The 14,504-nt window shown below is 31.7% G+C and overlaps 1 protein-coding gene across 1 annotated transcript in view; it reads right to left on the bottom strand.

Moving 5' to 3' along the window:
• Positions 1 to 11,347: 11,347 nt before the first annotated feature.
• LOC111633135 (mitochondrial import receptor subunit TOM40 homolog 1-like) overlaps positions 11,348 to 14,504 on the bottom strand; it is a 33,982-nt gene continuing 30,825 nt past the window's right edge. The window contains exons 6-7 of the mRNA XM_023377667.1: positions 13,289 to 13,385; positions 11,348 to 11,708 (exon numbers count right to left, since the gene is read on the bottom strand). Of these exons, the coding sequence (XP_023233435.1) occupies positions 11,569 to 11,708; positions 13,289 to 13,385 (237 nt within the window). The 3' untranslated portion in view covers positions 11,348 to 11,568. The remainder of the gene's footprint in view (positions 11,709 to 13,288; positions 13,386 to 14,504) is intronic.

The raw sequence follows: 14,504 nt of genomic DNA on the forward strand, positions 1-14,504 counted from the left end.
GTCACAGAATAAATAATGAAAAATTCCGTGCTAGTGTTGCCACCTTTTTAAAATCCCTGACCCGGACGGCAGGTGAGGTTTGTTCGAACAGAAGTTCCTGACACATGCGTATGAAGAATAATGTGCAGTTCATGCCGGTTCAGTTAGCGATTAGGGAGAATTGGGTAGGAGTAACGTAAGTAACCTAGACGACTTAGCTGTATTGGACATTGGAAGCGTATATGAATACGAATGATTTGTACAAGCAAAAAAATAAAAAAAAAAGCTCAACAGGTTGTGCACGAAATCCCGGACTGTCCGGATGATGACACTTTTCGTGCTCATTTCAATCGGTCCGAATCGTAGGTGCGACGAAAATATGTGATGAAATGGTTTAAGTTTTTACAAAATATTATTATTATTTATTGTGAAATTTTGCCGCCTCCACTACGCTACACCACTGTATGTGATCTTCAGCTTTATGCTCTAAGAACTTCCTTCGCTGCATAATACGTTAGAAGTGGGAAATCCAACTCCAGCTTCTGAAACTGGAACTGTTTCGAGTGCGGAACGGTTCTTCGGAACCATTATATTTTGTCGGAATTGCTTAGTCTGTTGGACTAGACCAGTAATTCTTAACCAGTATTCCGCAAACCTGCCTCGAGTGTTCCACGAAAGAAAATATTTTAAAGTTTTTATTAAAATTTATTCTCATTGCTATATATTTATTCTCATTGCGTAGATAATTCCATGTTTCTATTTTATTCAATACATTAAAGTTTATTAGTTTATTGCTTCATTGTTTCCTGAGAATAGTAAATATGGAATTGCTTATCAATTTTTTAATATGTTGATGCTAATGCTTCTTGTAATAAGAAGTATATGAGTGGTTTTCCGCGGCCTCAGAAAGGTTGAGAACCACTGGACTGGACTGTTCCTCTTCGGTTATGTATGTACCGGTACATAATAGAATTTATTTATACCTGAATAAAGAAATCTTCTATGGATCGGGTTTAGTATTACTTTATGACTTTTTTTTAAATATCATTAAATGCTGATCCAAAGTCTTTACTTATCCCAGTTTTTGACAGTCATATAATTTCACACAAAGAACAATAACAGACTTTACTAAGGTCGGTTATAGCTCTGACTGACTGTTTAAAAGTCGAGATAAGAAGAGACTTTGGATTTAACTGATATTTAAAAAATGTCCTGTAAAGTATGTATTAGAATGCTTGTGTCTCTCTTATCTAAGTTTTTTTTGGTTGATCTGCGACAAATTTTTTATACTTATTTTCTAGGACTCTCAGGAAAATATATACTGTACTTCCTAGAAACCAGGACATCCCCTTGTCAACTCCTTTTATCTTTTGCCCAGTCTGCACCAAATTTTCCATACTTATTCTCTGAAATTGAGAGGAAAATATAAACTTCCTTGAAACCTGGACATCCCAATATTTCCTATTTTAACACTGTGACACTTTGTGATAAACATAACAATGGTAGGTTAAAATATCTAAACTTTTAATAACTTTTACATTTTAAACATGAATTGATTGTTCGTCAATTAATTACACGTACTCACTAAACTTTTTCCGCTTGTGAGGTTAGCCGATTGGGGTGAGGAGATTTCGACAGCAGAGCGGTCAATACTGTCGTGTGGGCGCAGAATGATTCACGGAGACAGGTTTACCATATAAAACCGTTTAATAAAATTATAATTTCTTACAATATTTTCTTGATTGACGGATTATCACACCACGAAGCACGAGGATAAAGTTCAAGTAGAGTTCGAAAAGTTCGTTTCCGTTTCCTACAGTTCGGCGAAGACGGTGAAATAATCGTCGGCCCCAGGACGAATGGCACTGCTTCAGGTGGTTTTTCTCGGACGAACCGACGAGCCTGAAGGTCGTCCGGTGACACTGCAGGTGAGGTTGCTTCCACTAGATCCGAAACGTTCTTTCCAAGATTCGGCGGGACACACACGTCCAGGAGGATAAGACTATGAACCAAGAACCTTTGTAACTTGAATCACACGGTTTTATATTAATAGATTTCTTAACCGCAGTCGCCTCTCCATTGGTCTCTCATTGACATCTGGTGACAATTCGAAACCTAATGGAGGGCGCGGGAGAGGTCAACGTTGCGACTGAATATGATTCCTCTCTCTCGTCGAGTTTTCTCGACTTTATTCCTTTCCATTGTTTAAGGAATTTACAAAAAACAATTTCCATTGTTCGATTGAGACATCTAATCCTTTCCATTCACGTCTGAAAAGGAGCATTTTAAATTTCCGATCGATACTCTTCATTCGGACCTCTCAGTCGACCCCTGTTCGGGTCCTCACACGCTCATATGTCTTTCTGAAAATCGATTATTAAATTTTAAAAAATACAGTAGTTTGTTCGATGATAAAATGTGCAGATAACATTCTTCCCATTAAAATAAGCAATGCTTTGCCCCATCTCAGGCCACTCAGAATGAAAGTATTGATATATAGCTCGTAACTGCTTTCGATTACCTAGAGAACCTCATTCATCAAGACAATGTTCTCAATCTACTATTTTAAGATAGTAGATTGAGAACATTGTCTTGAAGACAGAATTTCGCATGTGTAACAACTCCACTCTGGGAATTGTTCAAAACCGAATCTTAAGACAGTTCCAGTCGGAATTACCAACGCGTTTTTCGTTCTGTGCTTTTATGATTACAGATTTTGACAGAGCAGTGAATTCTATCTAGATTTAAACGTGAACTAAATGAAAATGTCCCACAAGATTTTAGGAATAATGAAATTGGTTTTGAATATCTTAAATTTATAAAAAATATTTTAAAAAATTATATTTTTATTAGAGTTCATAATTATTTGTTTTTATTAGTAACTAGCAAACTTGCTGTTTTACAAAATTGTAAACTTTTCGACATCCACGAATTTCATAAGGAATCATTCATAAAAGTATGTAACGCGTTTTTATACTTTTGAACTACCACTCCGCCTCTGTAAAGACTACCATCCCACATCACTGGAAAATATACCAGAAACAGAAAACAGAAACGGAAAAACGATGACACTTCCTGTCAAAAAATTTCCGTTCATCCGATTTCAAAATCCAATTGGAAACCTAGAATAGAAAGTACTTCAACTTTTCCGTTTGCATTTGATACCGTCGTGTTTTGACCAATAAAAAACACAATTGTTATGACGTAGTAATAGTAACGTTTTACGTCTTATTTTATCAAAGTGTGAGGCCCTGGATACGTCCGAACACTCACTGAAATTCGCGTTAATATAATTTTTGAAGTAAAGAAAATAGAAGCTAGAAATAATTTTTTTGTATGAAAACGTGACGCAATGTTTTGAACAATAGAAGAATGCAAGTCCTAAGATCGACCATCTCAGGTTGGGGATCGAATTAAACTTCGATTTTGACCTCGCAGATCGAGTTACACATAGTAACGAGTGATCAACCACTCAGAAAGCGAGAACAATGCGAAAAAGCGGATCGATCGCAGTGGGTGATTGAGGACTGAAATTAATAAAAATCCGGAAATTCAAGGACGCGACGGTTTTTTCTTCCGAAAATTCTAAGTGTCGGACCAATTGTTGTGTATGTGTGAAGTGCCCATCTTCCTCTTCGTCTCCCGTCCTCTGATCGAAACCTTCCGGCAAGACTCTAGGTCTGTGTGAGAGGGCGGGAACCCCTCAAATTGTAGCCCCTGTGCGATAAAAAAGCGTTTAATAAATCATACCCTACGGGCCTTCACGAGATATAGCTCCCCAAAATTGGATTGCGCGATCGGATCGGAGGACTATACCTACGTCATTTCCGGTCACGTGACACCGTATATACCAAAATTTTGTTTTTTCCTCGCACAAGGGGTCTACAATTTGGGGGGTTCCCGTCCCTCCTTATCAATTATTCTTCGAAACGAAAGCGACGTAAACGAGCGAGAGCGACCACGTTGGCACCTTTAATACCACTTAGGCTTAATCGACTCGATCCGAGTACAGTAAAGTAAAAAGATAAAAGAAAGGGCAATTAAGCGATCGGAACGACTTAAACTAAACGTCGCTCCCATAAAATCCTCTATCGAAATAAGTCTACGTAAACGATTTAAAATACTGTATCTCAAATGCATAGAAAAACACAAAAACAAAAAAACATAAAATGTAGAATCGCACAGAGTCGCCCGCGTCATCGTTCGTTCGTTCACACGCAAAGTTAACATGATTAAATTATTTTTAAGTCTTCGATCATTGATATTAATTATATTATATAATAAAATAAACAAATTAAAATATCGATACGATTTTTAGTTTCCGTTATAAAGATTACTTAAAGCAATAATTTATTCGTTGGTTTCGAATACCAATCATTTTTATGGTTATATTAATATTTCAATAATGTCGATTATTATTAATAAATAAGGCATGATTCTAGGACCAGGTGAGGGATTTATATATAAGTAAATTAATTTAATTCCTATCGTCAAACCATTCCTATTTTTTTGTTTTTTTAAACCAAAAATTATATTGGTCTATTTTTTTAAATTTTAATACTCATATCCCGTAAACGATATTATTTAACTTTTACAAACGAACAATTTTCTCTCATAAACATATTTTTAATATCAATATATACAAATTAAGTTTTTACATAAAACCAGATTTAAAAGAAATCAGGTACACACTTTTTTTCTATTGTTATTTGCAATTTTTAAAATACAATTTTCACGTATTAATTTAAAATTAAGATCTTGTAAAGTTTCACAATCATTACATTTTAAGAGATTCTTCTGGTTTATCCTGTTTATTTATATGTAAAGTTTTCTTATCAGTTTTTTTCGATTTTTTTATAATAAACGATTTTTTCTTTAATTTGGCTGATTAATATTTTCATTTTCAATATTTCCTAATTTTACTGTTGGTAGTGAAGTTTTCATTAGTTTAGGTATTGCCAATAAACCTAATCATTCAGCTTTTAAATTTAAATGTAAATTATTTTCTGTGAAATGATCAGCAGAGCATAGATGACAGTAGCTGTTTACGATAGCTGTTATTACAAGTTGCAACAGCACGTGAGGCTCCTGGCATCTAAAAGTAATAATAATAAAAGTTAGCTATTTTTTTGTTGTNAAAACCTTTTTTTACAAGTGTTATGTCCATAGTACACTCCACAAATGCTTTCGATCTCCACCGAGGTCTGCTTCAGGTGGTGACTGACTGTGTTTCCTCCTGACTGTCGTAACGATGTTGCCAGAGATGTAAATAATTGTGCGTGTCGGGTTTCACCCCTCCAACTGTTCCTGTTTGAATTCCTCGAACAAATACCTCCATGCCTGTGCGATCGTTTCACCATCTTTGAAGTTGATGCAGGTGCCCCCACTATTAGCTTTATGAATCTCCCAGGCCTCCAGGTGTTGGATGTGATCAGTTTGGAACGCTTGTCTGATTAGTCTGATGTTCTGGAAGTCTGCCCTTACATCAGGGTCGGTAACATAAGTCGATAAGGCAATGGTGTGCTGCAGTGTTAAGTTGTTGGAAGTTGTTTGTCGTATGCATTTAACAATTTCTATAGTGAACTTCTTCATATTCCAATGCCAGAATGTAAAGCTTCCTCTAGCACTGTTTATAATGACAGTGACATGTTTAACAAACGAGGAAGAAACCGGAAGTAACTTGCCACAACTAAGTGATCAATGGCTGATGAGCATTGGTTAATACCCAGTTGATTCTTTCCATAAACATACTATAATGGCTTGATACTTTATTTTTTATATCTTTCAACTCTATTAAAGACATTTTTACAAAAGATAATAACTAAAAAACAAACTAAAAACTTTCATAATGTAAACATAAATTTCTAATTGTTTAATAAAAAGTCACAAATATTGAATATTTAGTCTGTACATAATAAAGTTTGAGAATAATTTTCTTATTTTTTAAATAGTATCTTATATGCAAGTTTTCATAATTAATAAATAATTATTGTAGCTTACCCCGAAAAACTAAATCTGCTTTTGGCAGATCAAGCATATAGCCAATGGTGGCAACACTATCTCCAAGCCTGAAATCTGTTTCTACTTCAACTCCTACCTATTGAAAGTAAAAAAAAATTATTAAACAAAGCTACATCATTTTAAACCAGTTGAAAATATTTCAGTTCATAAAAATATAAGTAAATGATAAATTAACATCTTTATGTAATGAATTTATCATTTTTTTTGTATGTTTACGTATAGATAAACATGATTATAACTGATATATATGAATGTAATTATGAAATTCACTCATCGTGATAATTCTATAATGCAAATAAATTATCTAAAAGTTTCATATTTGATATGCTTATGAAGATGACAAGAGATTTATGAAAAAAATCATAAGATTAAAAATGGACAATAAATTTACTACACAGTATTTGTAAAGTATTGATATTATAGAACTAAATAGACAAATTTCAATAATTGGTCTTTTATTTCAAGAATGTGTTTATGAAGATCTCATCATTTATTCATTAAATAATGAATTGTATAAATTCCTGTTTGATTAAACTTCTGCATATTATCAAATAACCATTTTATCTGTAGATTCATTCTTTACATGATACTTTTTATAGCAGGTTTTTTACATGGCATTTTTTATATACAGTCTCAGTTTTACACAATCAAAAATATCTTTCTATCATATTTATTGAAATTATTAAATAATAGTAGGCTAAAAATTCTTACTTGATTGTCCTTTTTATATCATTCTTATTTAATTTTGATTGATTTTGAAAGCATATTAAGCATTTATGCACACAGTAGTGGCTGCATTCAGCAGACTCAACAGTTCCGGAGCTGTTGAGTATTTTTCTGCTGAATGTCCTCTACAGTAGCGCTCTTTTGGAACACATTTGGTAGCATCTTTCATTTATGCTACCCATTGCTACCAATGAGGTTTTTTGTTCCAATGCAACGTCTCTCATCATTCAGCAGATCCAGGTTGCTACTAACAGCTACAGATTTGCTCAGTTATAACTGTTTAATTTGCTGAATGCAGCCAATGATAAATTTACTTTTCTGCATTTCACATAAAAAACTAAATTCCAGAACGTGGAGTGATTTAATTAATTTATAAATTCCTTCCAAAAATTTGTTAAGCAATAAAAAACTTTTAAAATGAATAAAAATAACTATATTTTCTAAGAATTTAAAAGATAAAATATACAAAAACAGTCTCTGAGCTAAAACATGCAAAAGATGCCAATACCAAGGTAAGAAATTACGACATTAAACAAGTAACAATAAGATGTTTATTTTACACTGATTACTTTTTTCATATTCTTATCCATATGCATTTTGCCTTCTTTCTTATTTATAAGACTGAAGTTAATGTTTCGTTTTCTTGCTCTTCAATGCACTATAGCAACGATGTATATTAAGAAGTTGTGTAATCTGAATTTAAATTAGTATAACATTAACTATAATGCAGTCAGTCACATTTACATAAAGAGAACGGTTCTCATTGTACAACATCTAAAGGATAGAAATCCTAGAGCAAAAGAGTTATACCATAACAGTTGTTCCAAATGGGGTAAATATTTTCAATTGCATAAAGTATTAATTGCAAGAGGCTAAGATACCCTCTTCCCAAGTCAAATTTTTGTAGCCCAAAAAGTAGCCAGTGCGCCAAATGCTTTTTTAACGCCAAACTGAAAAATAAGTAGCCCAATCTGGCAACGCTGATCACACCTAAAATTACGTAACGTGTATCTTCGATCAACTCCCGTAATTGTACTAAAAATCAGGAGCTACTTTTGGCCAGGGATGTCAGGACAGTTGCCCCGGGCTTCCACATTTTTAGGGGTATCCAAATATAAAAATTTCGTTTTTTTATTTTAATTTTATTGACTTATTATTTTGCACTTAAAGCACATTTTATATACAATAGAAATCACAGAATGGAATATTACAACATAATTAATTCCTTAATTTTAACGTAAGTTTTTCTATACAACTGTAATAAATTTGCGAGATTTTACTTGTTGACATTTTTGAACTCAGAGGACCTTCAAAATCGAGAAATTCCATGTTGTACGAGTCACTTAGATTTTAGAAATACGTGTGCTGGGCTGTGAACGGCTCACGTATTTGTAAAATCTAGGTGACTCGTATAACATGGAATGCAGGTTAATGTCCAGGGTCGTAGACCATCATGGCGGCTCTTCCTATTTTAGCCTCGAAACCGGACCGCTTTGGAGACGACGTGTCACGTGACGACGCGAGCGAACGGCGGCGGCTGCTGCGCCGCGGTAAACGGGGAAAACCGACGCGCGGGTTAACGTCCATATACGTAGACTCATGGCGGCTCATCTCTGATTCCGCAAAAAGAAAAGGAAACAGTGGGGACGCACGTTCTAACCTAACCTAACCTATTCTAATAATATAATTGGTAATAATTATGATAATTTATTAGAATAGGTTAGGTTAGGTTAGAACGTGCGTCCCCACTGTTTCCTTTTCTTTTTGCGGAATCAGAGATGAGCCGCCATGAGTCTACGTATATGGACGTTAACCCGCGCGTCGGTTTTCCCCGTTTATCGCGGCGCAGCAGCCGCCGCCGTTCGCTCGCGTCGTCACGTGACACGTCGTCTCCAAAGCGGTCCGGTTTCGAGGCTAAAACAGGAAGAGCCGCCATGATGGTCTACGACCCTGAACATTAACCGGAATGCATATAAAACGGAATAATCAACAGTTATAAGGGAGGGGGGTCGACTGTATAAAATTTGATGGGGCCACCCTATCATTCCATCTGCCTAATCTGTAAAGTCAAATAATAGTAATAATAATAATAATTTCATTTTTAATATTTTCAACGTTAAGTAAAGTTAGAATATATTTTAAATTAAAATGGAATAATTTTTATTCACTTCAGATCAAAGACAATTTATTTTGTGTTTTAGGGGATGTTGTTTAGTTAAAACTTTTTAAATTTTGCATTTTATCTCACAAGAATGCTTATGTTATGGAATGTTGGCATCAATCAAAACAGATTTGCATTGGATTTCATGCAGATTTCATTGTTACAATGTTAAAACTAACTTGTTTTAAGCTATAAATGATGATGATAATGGTAACTAAAAAAACAACAAAAAGACAAGTTAGTAGTAGAAAATGTATTCTTTTTGTACAAAGGACAGAAAGAACAATTTATTTCAAAGAACATAATTATGGAGAAAATATAGTATTCCTTTTGAAAGAACCGTGTTTCTGAAATGAGTATACAGGCAGTTTTCTGATCATCACCTCGTTTTTGAAATAGTGTCACAAGCTTGTCTCTGATTGTCTAAACATTTGTATACACCTTGAAAGATCACTTGTCTCCAAATGCAATTCTGGATGACTTTCTCTTTCAAAGATTCTCTTTGAAATGGATAGTTGTCTTCTGTCTGTAGTCTAAATTTCGATAATTTGATATGGATGACTGGATGCTACTTGCACTATACAATCATATTGGAGAATGTTCTCCATCTTGAGAAAGAGTATTTTGAGATAGAGACAATGCTTTTGATTGTTTTTCTAAAGTATCCACTTTACATTTCATTCAAGAGCACCACTAACTACATTTTAAAAAATGATTCTACATCTATAACTGAGCTGAGCTGTTAATTCCAGTCATCTGTTTCTCAAAGTATTTTTCAAAATACCTAATTTTCCCGTAACTAAATACACTCTTTTCTAACTCCATTATTAAAATTTCCATTGTTGAGAAAACAACATTACTCAAAACATTTTGGTAATATAATCTGTAAAAACTTTATAAAACAAAAACAAGACTGTCAAAACTATATGCTCTATAATTAAATACTCTACATTTTTGAAAATTTCGCAATTTTATTGGTTAAAATTCTGTCTGTGTTGTGTGTGCAGATAACCAAACGTGCATAATCAATCTATAGACTTTTGACATCGACAGCAATTATCAGATAGTTACAAGTGGCTTAAATCACCTGCCTCCGGGAGACTACTTTCGTTTTGTATTGACATCATTCATCTCTGAAAGAAGAGTCCAGAAACAAGTGACCAGAATACAGCTCCTGAATACTTAATCTAACTTTGGCAATTCCATTAAAAATATTAATCAAAAGTTTTATGAAATTTAAGTGGTGATGATAAATATTTAGTACAATATTTTCAATAATATATTGTATGATATTTTTGATGAATAACATTTTGTTTTTAACAGCCAAGAGATATTTTTGAAGCCATAGTTGACCACCTAGAATCGTATCCATTTTGTTATGATATTTTAGCTTCAGCTGATCTTTTATAATAGTCAGATTTTTGATATCGGAAGATTACAGGAACCTTTCAATATCAAAAAACTATAAATTTGCTAACTTATGCTACTTTATTACTATCCCATATTGTTAATATATAAAAACTTCATAGAATAATATAGAATTTTTTTAGTAGCAATATTCTACTGAAAATGTAGCAGTTAAATAAAAGAAAATTTTGTTTATTGGTAAAAATGTGAATATAATTTCTTCACTTGCTTGTTAAAATGTAAAATTATATACAGTATATTGACTTTCCTATTAAATAAGTTAATTATAAACAACAAAAATACCCAATAATTTTAAAATTAACTCTTTAACTAATGCATTTTTAATGAATTTTTAGGAGAATTAGTTGTAAGAAAATAGAAATATTGAATAAAACTTTTATCAATTTATTTAAAATTTCTTTCAATTAAGTATTCTATAGTATATCTAATAATATATCAGTATATAGTATATATAATATCAATATATATTCTATCTAATAATATATCAGTATATATTCTATTGATTTTATCACAGTCAAATATGGTCACATACATGATAGTTAACTAAATTATCTGCCAATAAAAATTTGAAATTTGATGTGATGCATCATTTGAAACAGACTACTAGAAAATGAAGCATTATTCATTTTTTACATAACTAAATAATCTAAATCACACTGAAAATCAAAATAATTTACTAGAATTTATTTATCTAAATTAAAGACAATCTTTCTCTCTCAATTTGTAGAACTATATACATTATATTTGTATTCTACACATGAAAAATTATTGCAATTTGGATTTTATATCTTATCAATTAAAAACTAATTGTTTAAAATTAATTAATGTGATAAGACTGATCAAAAAATAAAACATTAATATTCAGGAAACATATGATTTAATTTTGATTATTTCATTTTAATCTATACACATGTACTATATCTATAACTTCTTGTTTCTCAATAAACAAGATTAACTATACTTAAAAAAAAAAGCTATGAAATATATTAAAAATTATTCTTTTATTTCTAAATTTTGAATAATTAAAGACTATTTTTTTTTTTGAAATAGCAATATTAGAAAGCACACTATTTTCAATTTTACAGAAAATATTTGCAATGAAATTATGTTTGATTCTGAGTATGTTATAAAATGTACAGATTTGCTTCTATGTGCAGACAAGTTATTGATTAAAAGAAAAATCAAATGCAGCTGACATTCAATGATTTTCTTATTACAATGATGCATTTTAAAATTGTTTTATATCAGAGTACTTATCCAATGATCAAGCCACAACCAAACCGGCTCTGCTTTTTACTATGACTGATCATGCCACTGAGTGTAAATGTAAATGGTAATGGTTGTAATTTCTTTTCAAGCACACCACCCACTGTTCCATTACTATCGACCATACCTATAAAAAAAAATTAATAAAATTAACAGTATTGTTAAGTAATTTTACTATGTATTAGAAAACTTAAAAATTTTAATTCCAACAAAAATGCTCTTTAATAGAATTTAGATATAAAATACAAAATATCAAGCAACTCTACATTACTGACAAGTATTGAAAAAAATCACAACCTGTAAGATACTTATAATGGAATGCAGTGATGTAGACCCTAAATCTAACAAAACTATTGAACGATATTAGACTAAGATAATACATTATACAAATTACAACTTTACATATCTGTACAATTTAAACATATTTAAATTTATATTTTTCCTGTTTAAATTTAAATTAATATTAGAAAACATTACATTTTATATCATATTCTATATCACGCATTATTTTTATTGTATCTCCTTGTAATCTTGCTAACAATTTGATTATGTTTAGCCTCAATACTCTTTCATTATAGATGTTATCTTATGATGATAAATTTTCCAAATACTTGAAAGTGCTTGACTAAAGTCTGTCTATGGAAAAAATCAACTTGCTTCAGTTAAACTAATCAGCACATTCCCTAATGATGTCAGCACTTTTTGCTTAATATGTCACACAATGCATAAATTTTGTTTTTTTTTTCTCTCACTAGATGGTAGAACAAGTTTTTGATTAATTTTGTTAATTTTTTATAGCCTATATTAACTGTAAAGAATTATGCATTTAACATAACAATCCACGAAAACCTTTTTTTACAAGTGTTATGTCCATAGTACACTCCACAAATGCTTTCGATCTCCACCGAGGTCTGCTTCAGGTGGTGACTGACTGTGTTTCCTCCTGACTGTCGTAACGATGTTGCCAGAGATGTAAATAATTGTGCGTGTCGGGTTTCACCCCTCCAACTGTTCCTGTTTGAATTCCTCGAACAAATACCTCCATGCCTGTGCGATCGTTTCACCATCTTTGAAGTTGATGCAGGTGCCCCCACTATTAGCTTTATGAATCTCCCAGGCCTCCAGGTGTTGGATGTGATCAGTTTGGAACGCTTGTCTGATTAGTCTGATGTTCTGGAAGTCTGCCCTTACATCAGGGTCGGTAACATAAGTCGATAAGGCAATGGTGTGCTGCAGTGTTAAGTTGTTGGAAGTTGTTTGTCGTATGCATTTAACAATTTCTATAGTGAACTTCTTCATATTCCAATGCCAGAATGTAAAGCTTCCTCTAGCACTGTTTATAATGACAGTGACATGTTTAACAAACGAGGAAGAAACCGGAAGTAACTTGCCACAACTAAGTGATCAATGGCTGATGAGCATTGGTTAATACCCAGTTGATTCTTTCCATAAACATACTATAATGGCTTGATACTTTATTTTTTATATCTTTCAACTCTATTAAAGACATTTTTACAAAAGATAATAACTAAAAAACAAACTAAAAACTTTCATAATGTAAACATAAATTTCTAATTGTTTAATAAAAAGTCACAAATATTGAATATTTAGTCTGTACATAATAAAGTTTGAGAATAATTTTCTTATTTTTTAAATAGTATCTTATATGCAAGTTTTCATAATTAATAAATAATTATTGTAGCTTACCCCGAAAAACTAAATCTGCTTTTGGCAGATCAAGCATATAGCCAATGGTGGCAACACTATCTCCAAGCCTGAAATCTGTTTCTACTTCAACTCCTACCTATTGAAAGTAAAAAAAAATTATTAAACAAAGCTACATCATTTTAAACCAGTTGAAAACATTTCAGTTCATAAAAATATAAGTAAATGATAAATTAACATCTTTATGTAATGAATTTATCATTTTTTTTGTATGTTTACGTATAGATAAACATGATTATAACTGATATATATGAATGTAATTATGAAATTCACTCATCGTGATAATTCTATAATGCAAATAAATTATCTAAAAGTTTCATATTTGATATGCTTATGAAGATGACAAGAGATTTATGAAAAAAATCATAAGATTAAAAATGGACAATAAATTTACTACACAGTATTTGTAAAGTATTGATATTATAGAACTAAATAGACAAATTTCAATAATTGGTCTTTTATTTCAAGAATGTGTTTATGAAGATCTCATCATTTATTCATTAAATAATGAATTGTATAAATTCCTGTTTGATTAAACTTCTGCATATTATCAAATAACCATTTTATCTGTAGATTCATTCTTTACATGATACTTTTTATAGCAGGTTTTTTACATGGCATTTTTTATATACAGTCTCAGTTTTACACAATCAAAAATATCTTTCTATCATATTTATTGAAATTATTAAATAATAGTAGGCTAAAAATTCTTACTTGATTGTCCTTTTTATATCATTCTTATTTAATTTTGATTGATTTTGAAAGCATATTAAGCATTTATGCACACAGTAGTGGCTGCATTCAGCAGACTCAACAGTTCCGGAGCTGTTGAGTATTTTTCTGCTGAATGTCCTCTACAGTAGCGCTCTTTTGGAACACATTTGGTAGCATCTTTCATTTATGCTACCCATTGCTACCAATGAGGTTTTTTGTTCCAATGCAACGTCTCTCATCATTCAGCAGATCCAGGTTGCTACTAACAGCTACAGATTTGCTCAGTTATAACTGTTTAATTTGCTGAATGCAGCCAATGATAAATTTACTTTTCTGCATTTCACATAAAAAACTAAATTCCAGAACGTGGAGTGATTTAATTAATTTATAAATTCCTTCCAAAAATTTGTTAAGCAATAAAAAACTTTTAAAATGAATAAAAATAACTATATTTTCTAAGAATTTAAAAGATAAAATATACAAA

The sequence above is a fragment of the Centruroides sculpturatus genome, unplaced genomic scaffold (assembly GCF_000671375.1).
Source record: "Centruroides sculpturatus isolate CEXI.00-Female unplaced genomic scaffold, Cexi_2.0 scaffold786, whole genome shotgun sequence".
NCBI lineage: Eukaryota > Metazoa > Arthropoda > Arachnida > Scorpiones > Buthidae > Centruroides > Centruroides sculpturatus.